The 19,756-nt window shown below is 47.0% G+C and overlaps 1 protein-coding gene across 1 annotated transcript in view; it reads left to right on the top strand.

Moving 5' to 3' along the window:
• Window positions 1-19,457, top strand: part of Gucy2c (guanylate cyclase 2C) — a 70,702-nt gene extending 51,245 nt beyond the window's left edge. The window contains exons 20-27 of the mRNA XM_021644291.2: window positions 2,034-2,125; window positions 3,886-4,044; window positions 7,865-8,057; window positions 9,182-9,356; window positions 11,799-11,897; window positions 13,342-13,436; window positions 16,226-16,302; window positions 18,747-19,457. Of these exons, the coding sequence (XP_021499966.1) occupies window positions 2,034-2,125; window positions 3,886-4,044; window positions 7,865-8,057; window positions 9,182-9,356; window positions 11,799-11,897; window positions 13,342-13,436; window positions 16,226-16,302; window positions 18,747-18,921 (1,065 nt within the window). The 3' untranslated portion in view covers window positions 18,922-19,457. The remainder of the gene's footprint in view (window positions 1-2,033; window positions 2,126-3,885; window positions 4,045-7,864; window positions 8,058-9,181; window positions 9,357-11,798; window positions 11,898-13,341; window positions 13,437-16,225; window positions 16,303-18,746) is intronic.
• The last annotated feature ends 299 nt before the right edge of the window (window positions 19,458-19,756 follow it).

Raw genomic sequence — 19,756 nt, 5'->3', positions numbered from 1 at the left:
TTATGACACAACCGATTTAACAGCTAGGACTAGTATTTAATAAGCTAAAAAAAATGTAAGTGTGTTTTGATTTAAAATTCTACTTTAAAATTTACTAAGCTGGGTGTGGAGGCACATGCCTGTAATCCTTGCACTTGAGTGGTAGAGGCAGGACAAGCAGAAGGAGTTCAAGGTCATCTTCAGCTACATAGTGAGTTAGAGGCCAACCTGGGCTACGTGAGACCTTGTCTCAAAACAAAACAAAACAAAACCCAAACAACAACAAAAACAAAATTAATAAAAAAACAAGAAAGTAGTATGCCTCATCTAAAAACTACAGAGAAGCATTTAAAGATGCTTCAAGAAGACCTTTCAAAGTCAGGCATGGTGACTCCCAGCGCTGAGGAGGCCAGGGTGTGGGTTATATAGGAAGCCTCATTACAAAATGAAATAAAGGATAGGAGAGAGAAAAACACTAAAGGGAGTGGGAGGAGGGGACATTGCAGCCCAGGATCTGAGCTGCTGCAACACAAGGGTCCACACCACTATTTCCCGTCACTTCCCTTTCTCCGGATTTTATGGATCACACCAGCAGATCCTTCCAGTCATCCCTTACTATCAGAAGCTATACACAACCGCCAGTATGCCTTAAATCACCTCTGCATCACATATAATCTTAAAACAATATACAATAAACCTCATGAAAAGTCATTGTTATATTGTATGTGGTTTAAAACTTGGCCTGCGGTCTCATCTCTGTGACCTATGAATGTCAACAAAGAGCATTTCCCTCCTTTTCTGGGAGAGGTGATCCCAAGGTCCCAGTAGATAAATTCAGGTTATCTACTTGATATTGTACGTGTTTAAAAACTTAGTTTTTCCCTGAACATTTTCAACCCATAGTTAACAGGATCTAAAATGTGGGAGAATGCAGAGGACTAAAGGACAGATGATTAAAGCCCTTTTCACAAAAGCAACACCTACAGTTCATTTCTGTTGCGGAATGGTTCTGCAACTGGAAACCAAAGAGCTCATGCCCAATAACTGGTCCTGGTAGAAAATAAATCTGAACCCCATCCCTCAGCATCTCCTGCTAAGCCTTTTGCTTCTTAGAGGTGAGCGGCTGTGTTGAGGCAGGGGCATCACCCAGAGGCTAGATAAACAGACGGAGGCAGCTGTGACCTTAGTTCCCTCCCAGGAACTATTGTAGTAAAATTCAAGGAGAGGAATTATGTACTGAACCATTTATCAGCTTGTTGTCAACCAGAGTGAAGAGAAAACTTAATTTAAATGATTGGCTGTAACCTCCCTTTTGGATCAGGTCACAAATATGGTAGCAAGTAAGAGGACGGCCCCCACAGGCTTCCCTTCTAACTTCTCTTCTTCTCCGCCTCCCTTTTGTCTGTACCACTTCTCCACCATGGCTGTGTACCATGGTCATGTGGGAAACTTAAAACATCATTAAAAATGCCTTTTGCCCATGCAAAATTCAGAACACACATCACACATGTATGTTCACAAACCAGTGGTGACTCCTGGCTACAGTTGAGATTAACAGACCATCAAGCTTTGCTCTTCTGTAGACCCACTTGCATCATTTCCCCCGAGACACGTTAATTTTGTTTATTACGCCATGTGTGTGTGTGTGTCAGAGAGAGAGAGAGAAACCTTACCCTGCTCAAGCATCTTGCCAGCCTAAGCCTCATTATTCTTTACTCTCACTGGCACATAAACACCACATGCTCCTGTAAAGCACTTAATCCCTCCCATAAGCCCAGGCTCATCCAGACTGTTACCACATTTTAATGCATGGCACCCAAGAGACTGGCTAATGTGTGGTAATGTAGGTGGCAGAGTCCACACATGGAAGGGAGAGAACTGGAGATCAGGAGCAGATACAAGGGATGCTTATAAATTATTTCATGGTCACCGTGGCAGAAACTTTTGAGAAATCCCCTGCCTCAATCAGGCCCATCAAGGAGAAGAACAGATGAGAATCTATCCTGGAGTCCAATATCCCTCGAGCTAAGCTGCCTGCTTCTTCTTCTTTTCAGGTCTATCTTCTTGTCAAAAGCTGTTGGGAAGAGGATCCAGAAAAGAGGCCAGACTTCAAGAAAATTGAGGGCACACTAGCCAAGATATTTGGGTATTACTTTTCTTTCCCAATTTTGGATTCTTTAACGATATTTGATATTTAGTGCTACCAAGGCATGAAAATGCTTATGCCAATAAAATTCTCAGGCTACAGCCAACTCCTGTCACATAAAATTCAAATGACCCAGAGATAAAAAGACCTCTTCTCAGAAACATACTCACTTATAAAGTTAAACACTCAAGGATAAAATTCATCATAATGAAGCATACTTTTTATTATTGAAAAGTTTCCAGGGTCTAGAAAGATGTCTCAGCAGTTAAGACACTTACGGCTTTTACATAGGACCCAAGTGGTTTTTCCTCCTGGCTTTAGCTCCAGGATTAAAGACTCATGCACCTCGAAATATATATTTAAAAATACCTAAGCCATATAACTAGGCTCTTTTCTGACTAGCTCACAACTTAAAATAACTAATTTTAATTTATACTAATCTTCATTCTGCTACGTGGCAGGTTACCTCTGCTCAGGTACCATGCATCTCTCCTCACATCTTGCCAGACAAATCCCCCGTGCCTGGCTCTATCCCAGAATGCTTTCTTCTTGCCAGATGTCCCATTAGCTTTTTATTGACAGCTTAGGCCCAGGAAGAAAAAGCACAGCAGCACAGTGATACCCAATTCTAGATGCTGTGGGCTTTTAGTTAACACACTACAGATGAGAGAAGTGATGGTAGCTGGAGAGCAAGGAGACCAAGTTTCAAGAAAGAACATGATAATGGTGGGCTGGCGTACAGAGGGCCAAACACATCCACCAGGTTACCAACTGCCTCCCCCCATTCAAAACTGGAGCGAGCTGAATAGTTTCTATCATGTTTCCCATCTCTGGCTTTCTGGAGGTCCAAAGATTCAGAGACCTACTGAAGTGAAAAGCCAAGGCTGAGGTGGGTGCTGAAGTTAATGATACCATGGTCTGATTGGAAGAACCGTGCACTGTCTGAATACAGCGGGAAACAACAACAGATAAAATTGTTGCCTCTTCACTCCTTTCCTGGCCTGTCACTGAGGTCAGATGGAATTGTGTGGTGTCAATAATGTGGACTCTCTTGGCGATCATGGGCCCCTGGTCTTTAGCCTTGACTGTGGTGGTTCTCAAATATGAATGCACATTGTAAATACCCAGAGGAGCTATCAGAGACACTGATTCCTCAGTTCTAGCCTAGAGCACTCGATGTAACTGCTCTGGGGTGTAACTTGGCACTGGAGGTTTTCACAGTTCCCTAGGTGATGAAGATTCACAGTCAAGGCTGGGGAAATATTTGAGTGAATCTATTCATTTGGAACAAAATAATTTATAAGCATCCCTTGTATCTGCTCCTGATCCCATTCTGCTCAACTAACCTCTACTGGTGGAGTCAAGTACCACTCCCTCAGGAGCTTTTTTTTAAAAAAGTCTGTTTCTTGGGACTATTGAGATGGCTTAACATGTCAAGGCCCATGCCACACAAGACCAGTCACCTGAGTACAATCCCCAGAACAACATAATTGTCTGCTGACCTCATCCAAACACAGTCATTGGCACTCAGTCACACACACACACACACACACACACACACATCAAGCCATCTCCTGAGAGCCAAAGTGGGAACTTGTCAATGATGTGATCATGGTGGCACAATGGCTGTGGCATCTCAGAGCTTTCCTGCATGGCTTTGCATGCTGTAAGCATTGTCTTTTCACACACACAACACCATGAGAACCCACACGCCTCTTTCCCATGATAGGTAAGAGGTCTTTGTCTGTTACCACCTACAGCCTTTTTCATGACCAAAAAAATGAATCGTACATGGACACCTTGATTCGGCGCCTCCAGCTTTACTCTCGAAACCTGGAACACCTAGTGGAGGAAAGGACCCAGCTGTACAAGGCAGAGAGGGACAGAGCGGACAGACTTAACTTTATGCTGCTCCCACGGTAAGGCGAGTCTCCTGCAGTTGTGGCTTCCCATGATTCCACAGCCAGGCTCCTTGGCCTCCCACTGAAAGCTTCTCACTGTTGCTGGCTTCGTTCTGGATTTTGTCTGGGCTTCTGTTTGTATGTTTGGGGACCGTAGAAGGTGGTTTCTTTTTATAGGCCCTTCAGCAGACTATTGGGGTTAAAGATGTGGACACCTTGCCTAGCCTTCTTTAGGAGTTTCGCTTTGAATTCCTAAAACAAAGAAGTCATCGTGAGAATCACGGGATGAACCATGAGTTCCAATACCTCACTAAGCCTGCAGCAAGTCGCTGTCTGTCTGTCTTCAATCTCAAAAAGGAAGCTCAAGGCTGGCTGTGCTGTATGAACTGTGAGACTGTCAGGAATTAGATGTTAGTGTTTTGCTTTCCATCTTGACATCACAAGGAAAGGCCAAGTTGTAAGAACCGGAAGCTGTCAGTGGGAGGGGAGGTGGGTCTCCCCAAGTGGGCAACTATGAGCCAGCTTTGTGAAGCACAGTCGAGACAGAAGAGAAAGGGCATTAATACTGAAATCCCGAAATAGCTTACCATTTTCTGAACACCATCATTTGAGTAAGTTCCTGAAGAATATTAAGATAAACAAAGAATTACAGTGTGATGGTTTGCTTCATGGCTTTGTACAAGCAAGAAGTAGTGGTGTGTTCCCGTTAAGGTGTAGCAAGTTATTACTTCATTGTAAGGGTAAGCTAGGTAGCCTGGTTTTATTAAAATCCTGGAAACTGAAGTCAGTGAGACCTGACTTCAAAGCTTGCTTCCATCAACTGCTGTTGTTGAGCAGCCTTGGACAAGAGGCCTAAATGATCCAGCCACTCTCCTGTCAGTATCTCATGTAGAAGATGAGAAGCCAGCACTTGCCTGTGAGATCCATGCTGGGGTATACACAGCAACTCTGGGTTTTCCAGGTTACTCCTCCCTCAATCCCTCCCAGATCTACCCCCTTCCATACTAATGACTATTTTCCAAATAAAAAAGTAGTTTCTTCTTTACAAGACCCATTCAGTCCCTGAGGCTAGAAAAAGCCCAGTAGGAACCATAAGCCTTCTATCTCCTACATACAGGCTGGGAGAACAGTCTGGAAATACACTAGAATGCTCCACCTCAATGTCAAGGAGGCACGTGTTACCTGAGCCACAGTCAACCACACATTATAACCTCATTATATCTTGCAGAATTCCTTGCCTGGGCAGTAATGCTCCATTGACAAAAATAATGCCTTGGTTACCTGGCCACCTTCCCAGGGCTGACCATCAGCTGTTTCAGCAACAGTGTCTTTCCAATGGGTTGAAACACCTGGCTCCTCCACACCCTAACAGTTTGGTGCAGCATGCCACTTTGACCACTAGATGGCAATTTTTAAAAAGATTTAGCGTGTCTCTCTCTCTCTCTCTCTCTCTCTCTCTCTCTCTCTCTCTCTGTGTGTGTGTGTGTGTGTGTGTGTGTGTGTGTGCGCCTGTAAGTATGCACACTCAGGTGTGGTTGCCCATGAGGAGGGCATGATCCCCAGGAGCTAGGGGATTTTGCAAGGTGGTTGAAGCCAGACTTCACCATAACTCTAGCAACTATGTTTTATCTTTGTGAAAACATCTTGTTTGCAAAACAACATTAAGTAATCCTGCCTAGAAGAACCAAAAGTACAGTTTATAACTACTCTAAAGAATACATATAGGAATACCCATGAGATTAGGAACCCAAATAGGTTTTCTTCCTGTGAGAACCCTACAATAGTTAACTTGAATTCAAATTCTGTGACAGCAGCAACTTGCCATCCAAGCTTACCACCTGAAGTTCACTTTCCTTTTCTTATCTACAAACACCGGTTTTTCTAAGGAATACAGTTTCCAAGTTTCTTTGCCTACTTCAATGTAAATGTAAAAAGCAGAGGATGGCAGAATCCCAGCAGAATCACTATTTCTTTGCAACCCCCACAGCACTCAGCACCTTTCACACAATGCGCCATCAGAAACTAATTAGCCATATCAAGGGTTGTTTTGCAAAAGTCCCCAAGTTGAGAAGACTTTCCTCCGAGTTCTGAAGAGTCACAGCGTGTTCCACACCCCTGTGGCTGACAGGACACTGATTTTCTAGAATCCTGGGCATTCTGCAATTGTTATTCTCACCTCCAACTCTTCTTTGTCTCCCTGAACACCCAAGGCCTGGGTTGCAGAAGGCTCATGGTGCACAGGACAGGCATTGCTCCGTTCTAGTAACAGCTCTGTGCACAGCAGGCTCTGGAATCACAGGAAGTTCCTACCTCTCTTTCAGCCCTTTGTTTTCTTATCTATATAAAAGCGGAGGATTCAGGGACTGGAGACGTGGCTCAGCAGTTAGGAGCATTTGCTGCTCTTGCAAAGTTCCCAGCACCCACGTGGTGGCTCACAACCATCTGTAACTCCAATCTCAAGGGATCTGGTGCCCTCTTCTGGCCTCTGCAAGTACCAGGCACACATGTAGTACATAAACACACATACAGGGAAACACTTGCACAAAATAAAGTTAAACGAGGGATTTGTTCTTGTAGACTGCTGTAGCACCTCCCAGCTTCCAGGTTCTGAGTCTAAGGAGTTCACTCCCTTCAGAATGAGCCTGACATCAGCAGAGTGCCCGACCCCAGTAGGCCCCAGGCCCTTCCTCCATGGGTGTCTAAGTTAGGGTTTCTATTGCTGTGAAGAGACACCATGTCCAAGGCAACCCTTATAACGAAAACATTTCCTTAAGGGTAGCTTAAATTTCAGAGGTTTGGTCCATTTTCATCATGGTGGAAAGTGTGGCCTCATGCAGGCATGGTGCTGGAGAGGTTACTGAGAGTTTTATGTCTTGATCCAAATGTAGCCAGGAGGAGACTGTCTTCCACAGGTAGCCAAGAGGAGGCCCTCTCCCACACTGGGCGGAGCCTGAGCCTAGGAGACCTCAAAGCCCACCCACACAGTGACACACTTTCTCTAACAAGGCTCCACCTCCTAATGGTGCTACTCCCTATGGCCAAGCACTCAAAAGCAAGAATCTGTGGGGGCCAAACCCATTCAAACCACAATGGGAAAGGCAACTGGGTCCCTAAAGGAAGTCCCAGTCCGTTCCGTTGTTTCTGTGGCAGTCCTTGCTCCAGAAGCTGCACCTGCCATCTCTTCAGCAGGGCTTTTCCAAGCAGCTTCTCTCTGGCATCTTTTGCTAGAGTTGCAACTTATATATGATGTGGTTGACTTCGCTTTTCAAAGGACCTAAACCTGGCTCAAAATATCCAATAAATTCTGATCTGGGTGTATTAAAATTAATGTTGAATGCATTATTCCTTTGACATGATATTAGATAATACCACGAAGTATGCGAGAGGGGTAGAACTGTTCGCCTTGGTGAGAAAGGCAGCTCTCATGGCCTTAGGGTCAATTTCTTACAACAGTGACGTATTCATCCTCTAGGCTTCTGAATGTGGCACTATGCATTTATGAAATGCTTTATCCATGGAAAGGCAAAGAGTGGGCACGTACAGGCATTAGAGTTATATGGGAGTTAGGATTGTGAGCCTGTGACTATTACCACTTATCTAAGTTAATGTTGAAAATGCCTATGCTCATCCTCATTCGAATACATACGCACATATATGGGCAATATATTCAGACACATAATGTATGAAATCTGTTGGGTTTGCTTCTTGGATACTCACTAGAATTCATTAGAAATCTCAAAACATCCAGTCTTCTTGACAGTTGCTACAGTCTAGACTATAAGTTAAGAAAACTCCAGGGAAGTTAAAAGTGGCTTCCCCCTGCCCCTCCCTCTCCCAGGCTGGTGGTGAAGTCGCTGAAGGAGAAAGGCGTGGTGGAGCCAGAGCTGTACGAAGAAGTCACCATCTACTTCAGTGACATCGTTGGCTTCACAACCATCTGCAAGTACAGCACCCCCATGGAGGTGGTGGACATGCTGAATGACATCTACAAGAGCTTTGACCAGATTGTGGATCACCATGATGTCTACAAGGTAACTGCTTCCCCCGCAAGCCACCAGAGCCCGGTACCGTTGCTCTTGTTATACCCTTGTCATGCCATAGTCAACATATAACAAGAGGCTGGTTAAAAACACTTCCTGTTCTTCTGGAGCTCCTGAGTTTATTTCTAGCAGTCAAGACAGGATGAATAGGGACTCAGAACTGCCTCTTATTCTAGTCCAAGAGATCTGTCACCCCCTTCTGGTTTCCCCAGGCAGCTGCACTTACAAGCACAAACCCACACCCAGGACATACAAACAGGTACATAAAACTGAATAAATAAATCCTTAACCCTCACTGAAGTGGGTGGTTGAATCCAAGAGAAAATGGAAGAGATACGGAAGAATTCTTTTAAAGGGCAAAAGTCAAAATTACCTTAAGAAGTAGCACAGAAGGAACAAATCATAACAAAAATGAATTTGAGGTGACAAATAGAGAGGAGATGGCAGTGTTTCAGTCACCTCCAAAGCAATGCACAGCGTTCAAGCTGGCTGTAAACAAAGCAGAGGCCGTGGAGTTAGGATGAGCGCAGCGTAAGACTAAAAGCATGCTCTGTTCTCGAAGAGACCTACAATTGCTGCTGGCGAAGTACTGTATGGAAAACGGTAACCACTGAAGATTATTCTGGCAACTTCGTAGATTACTACAATTATGTGGGATCAGTCAGATTATTTAATCGCTTGGTTTTCATTTCAGTTGTTAAGTGTGTGGCATGCGTAAGCCTCCTTGTGTGCACTGCTTACATGGGTGTGCCCACGGGGACATCAGATCCCCTGCAGCTGCGGTTGCAAGCAGGTGTGAAGCCACCCTGTGGGTGCTGGGAGTGTCTCCTGGTCCCCTGCAAGAACAGAAAGTGTCCTCAGTCACCAAGCATGTCCCCGCCCCACAAGCACATTGTCTGAACGTCTACAGAAGTGTCTACAATCTGTAGACACCAGGTCTGCACAATGTAATTACGGGACACTTTTTTAGTGGCTGAGGTCTTCCAAAGCTCTTTTGTCGTCCTGAGCTCATCCCGCGCTCCCAGCCCCTACTCGCATGTGTACGGCGTGGAGGTCCTGTTCAATGCTGGTGTCTCTCACGGGGCACAGCCACTGACGAGAAAGCGTTTCCACAGGTAGAAACCATCGGTGATGCCTACGTGGTGGCCAGCGGCTTGCCCATGAGAAACGGCAACCGACACGCGGTAGACATTTCCAAGATGGCCTTGGACATCCTCAGCTTCATAGGGACGTTTGAGCTCGAGCATCTCCCTGGCCTCCCAGTATGGATCCGCATTGGGGTTCACTCTGGTAAGGAGTCGGGCTTCCTAGCAAGATGGGGGTCATGAAAGGCAGAGCGCACAAGAGCATCGTGATGTGGTCAGTTTTTCATGTGACTTACTCTTCTTCCCTTTGCTTTTAATTTATTTGTTTAATCACTTTATAGCCTGATCCCTCTGCTCCATCTCCTCCCAATCCTGCTTTCATGGCCCTCCTGCCATCATCCTCTCTCCTTCTTCTCAGAGAAGAGGAGGCGCCCATGGGTACCAACCCACCCTGGCATCTCACATCACAGCAGCACTAAACAGACCCTCTTCCACTGAGGCCTGAGAAGGCAGTCCAGCTAGGGGAATGGGATCCAAAGGCAGGCCGAAGAGTCAGAGACGGCCCCTGCTCCCATAGTTAGAGGACCCAAATGTTGACCTCGCTACACATCTGCTACATATGTATAGGGTCCAGGTCCATCCCATGCATGCTCTTTGATTGGTGGTTCGGTCTATGAGGCCCCATGGGCCTGGGCTGCTTTTTGATGACCTTGACCCCTGCAGCTCCCTCTACCCTTCCTCCCACTCTTCCACAAGACTCCCCAAGTTCAGCCTATTGTTCAGCTTTGGGTCTCTGCATCTGTTTCCATCAGCTACTGGATGAAGACTCCCAAAAGACAGTTATGTTAGGCTCCTGTCTGCAAGCATAGCAGAGTGTCATTAATAGTGACAGAGGATGGCTCTCTCCCATGGGGTGGGTCCCAAGTTGGGCTGGTCATTGGTTGGCCATTCCCTCAGTCTCTGTTCCATCTTTATCCTTACACTCTCTACAAGAAGTCCAGAGACTTAGTCTTAAATTCTGTGTGCCAAATGTGGAGTCCATTATACATCCTGACATATTTAGACTCGGTCCCTAGAGAACACTTGAAATGATACCGTGAACAGCACTGTCATTTGAGGATGGGTTAACACTGACCACACAGGAAACCAAGACATTCTGGACTTCTCGTTTAAATCATCATGTCCAGTGTCTCACTTATCACCTCCCCACACACAGTCCCAACTCCTGTTCACATCCCATTAAAATAGTACAATCCTGCGGCATGAGAGGTGGCTTGATGGTTCAGACAGTGGGGGAGGACCTGAGTTCAGTGGCTGGCACCCATGCTGGGCAGCTCATAACTGCCTGTAACTCCAGCCACAGGAGCTATGATGCCGTCTTCTAGCCATCTCCAGCTTCTGCACCCATGCACCTACCCACACCCAGACGGACACATACACCTGAAAAAAAAAATACGGTATTTTAAAAAAGAAAAGGAGATGCCTAAAAAATATGTGATTCGGAGGGAAAACAACTTGCTAAATTCCTCTAACATTTATACTCAGTCCCCTGCGGTGCTACAGAAAAGCACGTTGGTCACTTGGGAGACTGTGGAAGTTTAACAGCCCTGCTGAAAGGAAAACACTCCAGAAAAAAATTAATGAGTAAGAAAGAACCATTCACAAATAGTGTCCTTCCCATCCAAGCGCTCCAGCAGGCAGTGTGGGCAGGCAGCATCTGTAGGCAGAAAAACAGACATGAGGCTCTCTGCATGCAGCTGTCCCTGAAAACCCTGATACAATGACTCTTCTTTCCAGCAGCTGCATTAACTTTTCCTGGGGAAATGTGACCAACGATAGGGCATGAAGGAAAGAGCAAAATAGCACTCTCACCCAAGCCTAGCTTCGTGGGCTGGTGAGTAGCTTACTGCGTTTACTTACAAGAGTCTGGATGACTCCAAATAACCACCTGACTCAAAGGGTCCCAAGGATGCTGACTCCCCACAGCTGCACAGCTCCCCACCATGGTGTCCCTGGTTCGGTTGGTCTCCCACCTCATATATACCTTAGTGTCTCCCTGGACCATAGAATCACAGCTTAGAGGAGGTTATGACACCTGTTTATGCATAAGGAGCAGAAGTCCACAACACCCAGCCACAACACTACAATGCACGCTCTTGCCTTGAGTTTTGTTGTTAAAACATCCTTGTGCCACAGACCTAAACCAGCAGCATCTGTGTGACCCATGATGTCTTACAGGTGTTCCGTTATATGCCACTGAGCCTAGAAACAGCACTGTAAAACAAACACAAAGCAAACGTGGGCAGTATGGTTCCTCTGGCAACCCAGAATTCAGGGTGGTGTGCTTTGGTATAGCAGGCAAGCTGTGGGGTCACCTGGGCCTTTCTTGAGCGCCCTTGATTTTTAAATCTTGCCATTTTTGCGACCTGGACCTCTGAATGCCTTCTTGTTCCATGAAAGTATAAGTAAATGATCTTTGCTATAACAAAATCTCAAGTGCTTGTATTCATTCATTAAAGGAGTGACATCATGTCGTCAGCCAAGTCTCCGAGCCTTGAAGCATTCAGCCCTGTGACCAGGAGAAAGGTTCACCCGACTCAAGTCCATTCTTCAATGTGCGATGACGCCTCCTCTTCCTTCATTTCAGGCCCCTGTGCTGCGGGAGTTGTGGGGATCAAGATGCCCCGTTATTGCCTGTTTGGAGATACTGTCAACACCGCCTCTCGGATGGAATCCACCGGCCTCCGTAAGAAGGGGGGTTGCTTAGGGAACGCAGATTCTTTCTTCCAACAGATGCACTTGTGGAACTCACCACACAGTGCAGAGACGCAGAGTGTCAGAAAGGCAGAGGACCACTCACGTGGGCTAGACTTGAGCCTGTGATAGCATGATTTTCTGGTTTAATTTTGTTGTATACACTGCTGGTTGTTTTAGGTTTTTTTTCCTTTAGTTTTAGGCTGGTTCTGCATTTTTGGTACATGTGCAATGAATACAGGCATGTTCTAGCTGGAACAGTCAAGAACTTTCGCATAGATCTATGGAAACTGTGTGTTATCCAGTGGGAAAGATACGGACCAGACACCGTGGCTCCGATTCATCTTTCCTATTTATTTGGGCTTTTGAGAAGCTGAGTTTAGTAGAAAGTGTTAATGAACGATGGTTTCATGTTCCTCTTCAGACTGAATCAATCTTCGACCTTTCACGAAGGCATGCACCTGGCAGAACTGGGGCATTGCGCACTACATGCGGTAGATGGTTGATGATGATGATAGTGGCAACAGCCAGCATGCATGCCAGAGGAAAGAAAAGCAGCGGTAGATGAAGGCTTAAAAGCTGACAAAAACCGGAACCCACGATGAGGTTTTGGCAATTAGACTGACAATCTGATCTTAGAATTGTGTACCACAAAATGGCGGTACCACAAAAGGAATAAAGCGGTGGTCAAACAGACTTAGATTAGGATGAAAACTGTGCTAACCAGCATTGGCATTTGTTGGGGGGGGTGTCACTCAGTCCTTCAGGGCCTCAGCAAGATGAATAGGGAAGCTGAGGCTGAAGCGCCCACCTTGTGGGGAGGGTTTCTGGACGGGACTGGGACGATGCAGTGTTAAGCTCTTGGCGGTCTTCTGGTCCACGGAGACCATCACTGTTGAGGCCATCACTGTCATGGCTTATGCTGTGGCTGCTGGGCATCCAGTGGTGAGCCTTTGGGAGGGAACCCTCATCACTTGTTTTCCCAGGATTATGGTGCTGCAGAGGAGGAGAGCTCAGCCCAGATCCTCCCCTTGCCACAGCACCTTAGCTATTTACTGGATTTTAATTCTGGGGACCACTCAGCCAATGCCCACTCCAGGCTCAGCATGAGGAACTCCATCCAAAGTGGGTCCGAAGGCTCCCACTCCCAGCTAGAATGAGACCCAGTGGACAAAATTTGAGGAGGGTCAACATCCAGAACCCTAAAAAAGCAAAAGACAAAAAACCAGTGCCAGACCCTTTCTCCTACTTGGATTAGTATTTTGTCTCACTGACATTGCTTTTTAAAGGTCCATCACTAAAATAACCACATACATTTCTCCGTGACCGAGAATAGCTGCATAGGGGGTTGTTGACATCTCCAATCAGAGAGAAACAAATGTAGGCGTATTTGACTTCAACATGGGAGATTTGATTGCCCTGGTTTGTGTTTCCAGCCTTGAGGATTCATATGAGCAGCTCCACCATAGCCATCCTGAAGAGGACGGATTGCCAGTTCCTGTATGAAGTGAGAGGAGAAACATACTTAAAGGTAAGAAGGCCTTGCAGACATGCACGAGCAAGCACTCAGACACACGTGGGCCACACGTGACCCTCCACCAAGAAGGTCAGAAAAGATGAAGCTGAAGGCTCCTTTTCTGTCTGCCGGGCAGTGACCTCCACCACGCCTAGAGAAAGAACATCTGCCCAGACATGCCAACTGAGAACTGCCCTGTGCTCCAACAAGCCCCTTCAACAGCCCCTGCTGTGGCCAGTATGCTAGAAGGCATTGCAACCAGGCTGCAGAAGTGCAAGTGCAGGTTAAAAGCACTTGCTGCTCTTGCGGAGGACCCAGGTTCAACTCCCGGCACCCACATGGGGGAGTCACAGCTCTCTGTATCACCCATTCTAAGGGAGCTGATGCCCTCTTCTGGTCTCCGTGGGCACTGCATGCACAGGGTTTGCATACACACACACACACACACAGGCAAAAACACTCATACACATGAAGTAAATAAATCCAAAAGTAATTTAAAAAATGAAACAACATCCACGACAACAAAACGCTGCTTCCATTTCCTCCACATACAGTTGCCATCTGTCCGCAGTTCCTCCTCCCGACCCAAGAGCTCAAACTGGTCAGGATTTGCTGAAGTTAAACCCCCGTTGGCTCACTTCTGACCATAGCTTTCTGGGCAGTTGTTTTTTTGTCACTCTGCAGCTCTGGGCCAGCGGGTATCAAGATGTGGCCTCCATTCTCCTCACTGGCAAGTCTTGTGAAACTTCCAGTGTCTGGTCAGCCTGCCAGGCTTCCTGAGACCCCCTGAGGGAACAACCAGGCCCCTGATGTTGTGACACAGAAGTCTGAGGATCGCGGCTATAGGGTTCCCGTGCCTTGTCTCACTTTTTTCTCTGTGTATGTGTGTCCCATGCGTGTGCATCTGTGAGAGCACACCTGCCGTGTGTGCACTTGCTGTGTAGACCTCTGAAGTTGTTATCAGGACCCTCCCTTATTCTTGGAAGCAAAGGCTCTCACTCTAGTTATCAGCGTGGCCTGGGGCTTCCCTGTGTCTGTCTTCCAAGGCTGCAGTTGCGGGTAAGGGGAACACCCACCTGAGTTTAGATGGGTTTGGGGGACTAGAGTCTGATTCTCTGTGTGACACGCACTTTAACGATGAACCGTGTCACCCCGCCTTGCCTCTCACATTGAACGCAGCTGCCCTGTGAAGCCACCGGCGGGCCGTACTTGTTTTCATCTCCAGCATCCATACATTTGGTGGGCGGCATGCGCATTGGCACTGCAACTTGGAGAACGCCTCATTTTAAAACATTGTTTACCAACACAGTTTCTGAGTCTTCCACAATGTAATTAAGAAGGATACTCATTTAGTCTATACCCATTTGATCTGCTCAGATAAAACCTTGGCAAAAGCACCAGCCCACCGTGACCCACACAAATGTCACTTCAGGGGGATTACTGTGACACACCAAGATAATGAAATTGTGGCAACAATTTTGTCTCAAAACTTTGTTGTAAAATGTTAAAAGAAAACATGGGGCTGGAGAGAAATGGTGGTTACTGCCAAGTCTGACCTCTGAGTGTGATCCTACAAGGGAGGAGACAACCAGCTCCTGATAGTTGTTCTCTGACCGGCACGTGTGTGCTGTCTTATTCACACACACATACATACACATATATACATACATACACATACATATATACATACAAACACACACATACACATGTATACATACATAAACACACAAGTGTAATAATTAAAACAAAAAACATGCACAATAGAAACTGGTTGTATTTGTTGGCATGATGGAACTGTGGATGGATTTCATCCTTTCTTTAAAATGTACTTACTCGTTTGTGTGTGTGTTGAATACGTTCGTGTGTGTGTGTGTGTGTGTGTGTGTGTGTGTGTGTGTGCGATGTATACAAACCAGACTTCAACCCTGGCTGTCGTCTTCAGTTCCTGTAAACATTATTTACTTTAAGTTTTGAATTGTATTTATTTGTTGGGTGTGTGGAACGGGTCTTTATGGAGCCCGTTGTCTCTCTTCCCGCCTCTGAGTGTATCAGGGATTGAACTCGAGTCCTCAGGCGTTCGTGCAGGTGCCTTTACTCCGTGAGCTGTCTTGATGTCCGAGGTGTGGTCTCCCACTAAGCCTGGAACTCACTGATTTGGCTAGACCAGCTGGTCAGTGAGCTCTGGGGACCCACCTGTCCCTGCCCTCCCTCAGCTCGGGCGTTACAGACATATTCTGCTGTGCCCAGCTTTGTCCTGGGGTGCGGGTGATCTGAACTCAGGTCCCCACAGTCTCACAGCCAGCGCTTTCCAAAGAGCCGCCTCCTCAAAACTGAATCTCTTCCTTTATAAGGTAGGGTTCATAAAATGCTGCCGTACTGTAATCTGAAATATCTTCTCGTACAAAAGAAAGCTCTGTTTTGAAAACAGCCTGTGTGGGTGGGCATGGTGGCTTGTGCCTCAAATCCTGGTATTTGGAGTCTGAGCCAGGATTGCTGCTGTGTCTCTGAGGCAACTTGGTGACTCCAGACCTGCTTGCACCATAGTGTGGGACCCTGTCTCTAAATAAATAAAGTAATTAATTAATAATAAAATTAAGAAAAAAAAAACATAAAAGGAGGGGGAAGAAAAAGTATAAAAAAGCCAGCCTGGTGGAACACTTCTTAAAATTTTTCTAAACTTTAGAGAAGTGTGATGTGTTTTAACACAGACCCTGATGGGCAGTGTGGGGGTGCTGTGCCTCTTGGAACGCGCTTGAGGACAGCACTCACTGCCTTCATGGGACCTTCCTCTTCTGTGTCTCTAGGGAAGAGGGACAGAGACCACGTACTGGCTGACCGGGATGAAGGACCAAGAGTACAACCTGCCAACCCCGCCGACCGTGTAAGCCCGCGGGTGGCAGGGAGGGGAAGAAGCTGGGAGTCCTGGGTGGGTTGGCACCCTACGCTACTTGAGACATGTTTAACTTGACAAGTGCCCGGGAAGTGGCAGTCACCTTGTGGATGAGAACTAAAGGAGAAAAAAGTCTAGAATGTTCCCTCGTCCAGCTGCAGAGCTGGCGTGTCCAGAGTGCCTGCACCTTCCGAAGATGCAGTGGCACAGAAAACACGCAGACTCCCCTGCTTGGGAGCACCGGTGTTTGCTCATCCATCAGTGAATTCACACCGAGGTGCTCTTGATCCGTTGTCCAGGAGGCTCCACCTGGGAAGGAGGAAGGGGAATACTCTAGAACTGGAGGAGATTTTTTGTTCTTATTTTGTTGATTTGGGCTTTCTTTTGTTTTGCGGGCTCCTTTTCCTTCTGCCCTCCTAAAGGTAAGTTGTCCCAGTGATAGATTAAATGGAGTACATGAATATGCAAGCACACACACACTGCACAGAGATACAGACTAGGAAACAGAGACAAGTGTCACTGTGCAGCGCAGACTGACCCACAACTCTCAATCCTCCTGTTCTCAGTCGGTCTCCCAAATGCCTGGTTACCCCACCATGCCTCACCCAGTTACAGTCTATACAGCTCATCTCGACTGAACAAACAAACAAAACTGATTTGTCAGGTGTGGTGGCACATACTTTCCATCCCAGCTCTCGGGCAAGCAGAGGCAAGCAGATCTCTGTGAGTCTGAAGCCAACCTAATCTGCATAGACACTGTCTCAAAAACAAAGGTAGGGAGGAGGGCACTGAGCGATGGCTCCATGAGCCCCGAGTTCAGTTCCCATCACTACATTGGTTCTGTAATTCTAGTTCCAAGGGATATGATGCCCTCTTCTGGACTCTGTGTGTACTGCATGTACCGCACAAGCACGCACACACACCCACACCTGCATCCACACAGAATTAAAAAGAAAACAAACCTTAGGGATGGAGAGATGGCTTAGCCATTAAGAATACTTGCTGCTCTTCCAGAGGATCTGGTTCCTTTCCCAGCATTCACATTCACAATTCACATCAGCAATTACTTGCAACTCCAGCTCTGGGGGATTTTGATATTTTCTTATATTTCTATATTGTATGCACACACGTCGTATACATTCCTACAGACACAGAAGTGCACATAGATAAAGATAATGAGAATATGAGAATAAATAAATAATGAGAATAAAGATAATGAGAATACCCCTCAGCCCATCTTCCTAGAAAGCCCCGGCAGTTATCCTGCACTCACGGGGAGGCTGGTTAAATGCTGCTCACCGGGCACGGGGGAGCTGGGCTTGTGTTCCCGGCTTGTTCAGAAGGGAGCTTGGAGCTAGCTTCATGCCTGCTTAGTGCTGCAGGACAGAGCATGGAGCTGGAGAGAAGGCTCAGAGGTTAGGGGTACTTGCTGCTCTTTCAGAGGACATGAGTCCAGAGGACCCAGGTTTGATCCCCAGCACCCACACGGCAGCTCACAGCTACCCATAGTTCCAGTTCCAGGAGATCTGATGCCCTCTTCTGGCTTCCTGGGCACTAGGCACACATATGGTGCAAGACACACATACAGGCAAAACACCCATGTGCAATAAAGAAACAGACACCAGCAAAAAGGATAGAAGAGGCTGGAAGCAGATGCTTTTGGCTTTTCCACTGCTGCTTCTTTCTGTCTGCTGAGCAGAGGACAGTAAAACTGTGGTTCTAGGTCTTAACTTGGAGACCGCACTCTCTGTGTTAGGAGGAAGGGTTCGTATCCACGCAGCAAGTTTCAGTACTGAAGGTGTCAGTCAGGACCACTTGAGTTGTCCTGTTCCATTAGCAGTCCTCTTGGCCTCAGTGCTGTGGCCATTGCAATGGCTTTTGCTGGCCAAGAGACCCCATCATTCACAGGCCCAGAGGCTAGACAGACAGAATGACTAGAGGTTAGAAAGACAGAAGGCAAGCTACCAAGCTACTCAGTCAATTTGGGAGGCCTGGCTTCAAAGCAGGACTACCCAACTTTTTTCTGAATTTTGGAAACCTCCTGTCATCCTGAACCCTCTGCAGACAATACTCACTGCACAGCTGTGTGGGGAACCAGTGTGTTTGCAGGGCCGTGTGCTTGAGTCCTGACCCCCCACCACCACCACCAGTCTTTTCCTGGGTCCCAGTGGGTCCTCTAGCAACATGTTTCACTTTGAAAGAGAAAGACCCACTTCCTGTCTGCGATGCACTCTGCTTCTTGTGCGCTGACAGTCGGCAGGGAAGGCAGTTCTCCGGACTCATCGAACACCATGGTGGTCTTTCACTCTTCATCTCCTGTGTGTAGGTTAGAATAGGCACCTACTGGCCACTGGTGGACCTGAAGTGGCGGGGCTAAGGAACGTTCCATGTAGATTGCTGTGAGTTCTGTTCTTCTGTCCCCATCTGCCTTCCAGGGAGAACCAACAGCGGCTGCAAGCAGAGTTCTCAGACATGATCGTCAGTGCCTTACAGAAAAGACAGGCCTCAGGCGTGAAGAGCCGGAGGCCCACACGGGTGGCCAGCTACAAGAAAGGCGCTCTGGAGTACCTGCAGCTCAACAACTCCGACCACGAGAGCACCTACTTCTAGACCTAGGTGAGGCCTAAGCGCCGACAGCCACATCCTCTGACGTCCTGAGTCTGCACTCTCCAGAGACCTCAACAACACAGAGGAGCACTCAGCCTCAGGGCCCTGCCTGGGACCAAGAATCCCTCCACAAGTGATGTGGGCGTTCGGGTTTTGTTTTGTTTTGTTTTTTGAGACCGTCTCTTGCATCCCAAACTGGCCTCAAACTCATCATGTAGCAGTGGATGGCTTTGGACTTCTAAGGTCTGCATGTGTGTTCTCGGCAGTGTGATGACGCTGAACCCTGGAGCCGAGTCCCACAGTTGTTGCATGAAGCGTCAGTCCGGAAAAGGGGGAGGGAGGAATGTTTTATTCTTATTTCATTTCTGCTTTTGTTCTGTTTGATGGCTCTCCTCATCTGTACACATAAGACAATTTTTTTTAATTATCTCAATTGTATGTGAAGTAGCTTTTCTCCATGAAACTGTGTTTGACTCATGATTTTTGCAGAAACCATGCTAGATATTAGTTAAAAAAAAATAAAAATAAAAGTTTTTAGAGTCTGGTGTGTTTCTCTACCGCCTGATCTTCTTCCTGGGGCCACCAGGCATCACCTCCTGCCTGCTGAAAGACATGTCCTCGGAGAAATAAAGCCAGGCTGACATCAAGGGCAGGATCCTCGAAGGTCGGTAGCACCCTCTGGGCACAGAGAGACTGTTGAAGTTAACCGTGGGTTAGCCTGGCCTGTCCACTTAGCAACCTGTGCAACATGTGTCCCAGCAGAGACCTGAGAAGGGGGCTGGGCAGAGGTGTGATTCCTGCTCTTCTCTGCTCCATCTCGGAAGTCGCCAGTATCTCC

The sequence above is a fragment of the Meriones unguiculatus genome, chromosome 5 (genome assembly GCF_030254825.1).
Source record: "Meriones unguiculatus strain TT.TT164.6M chromosome 5, Bangor_MerUng_6.1, whole genome shotgun sequence".
NCBI classification, from domain to species: domain Eukaryota; kingdom Metazoa; phylum Chordata; class Mammalia; order Rodentia; family Muridae; genus Meriones; species Meriones unguiculatus.
Note: the sequence above shows the minus strand (reverse complement) of the source record. Positions and strands in the feature narration are given on the sequence as shown.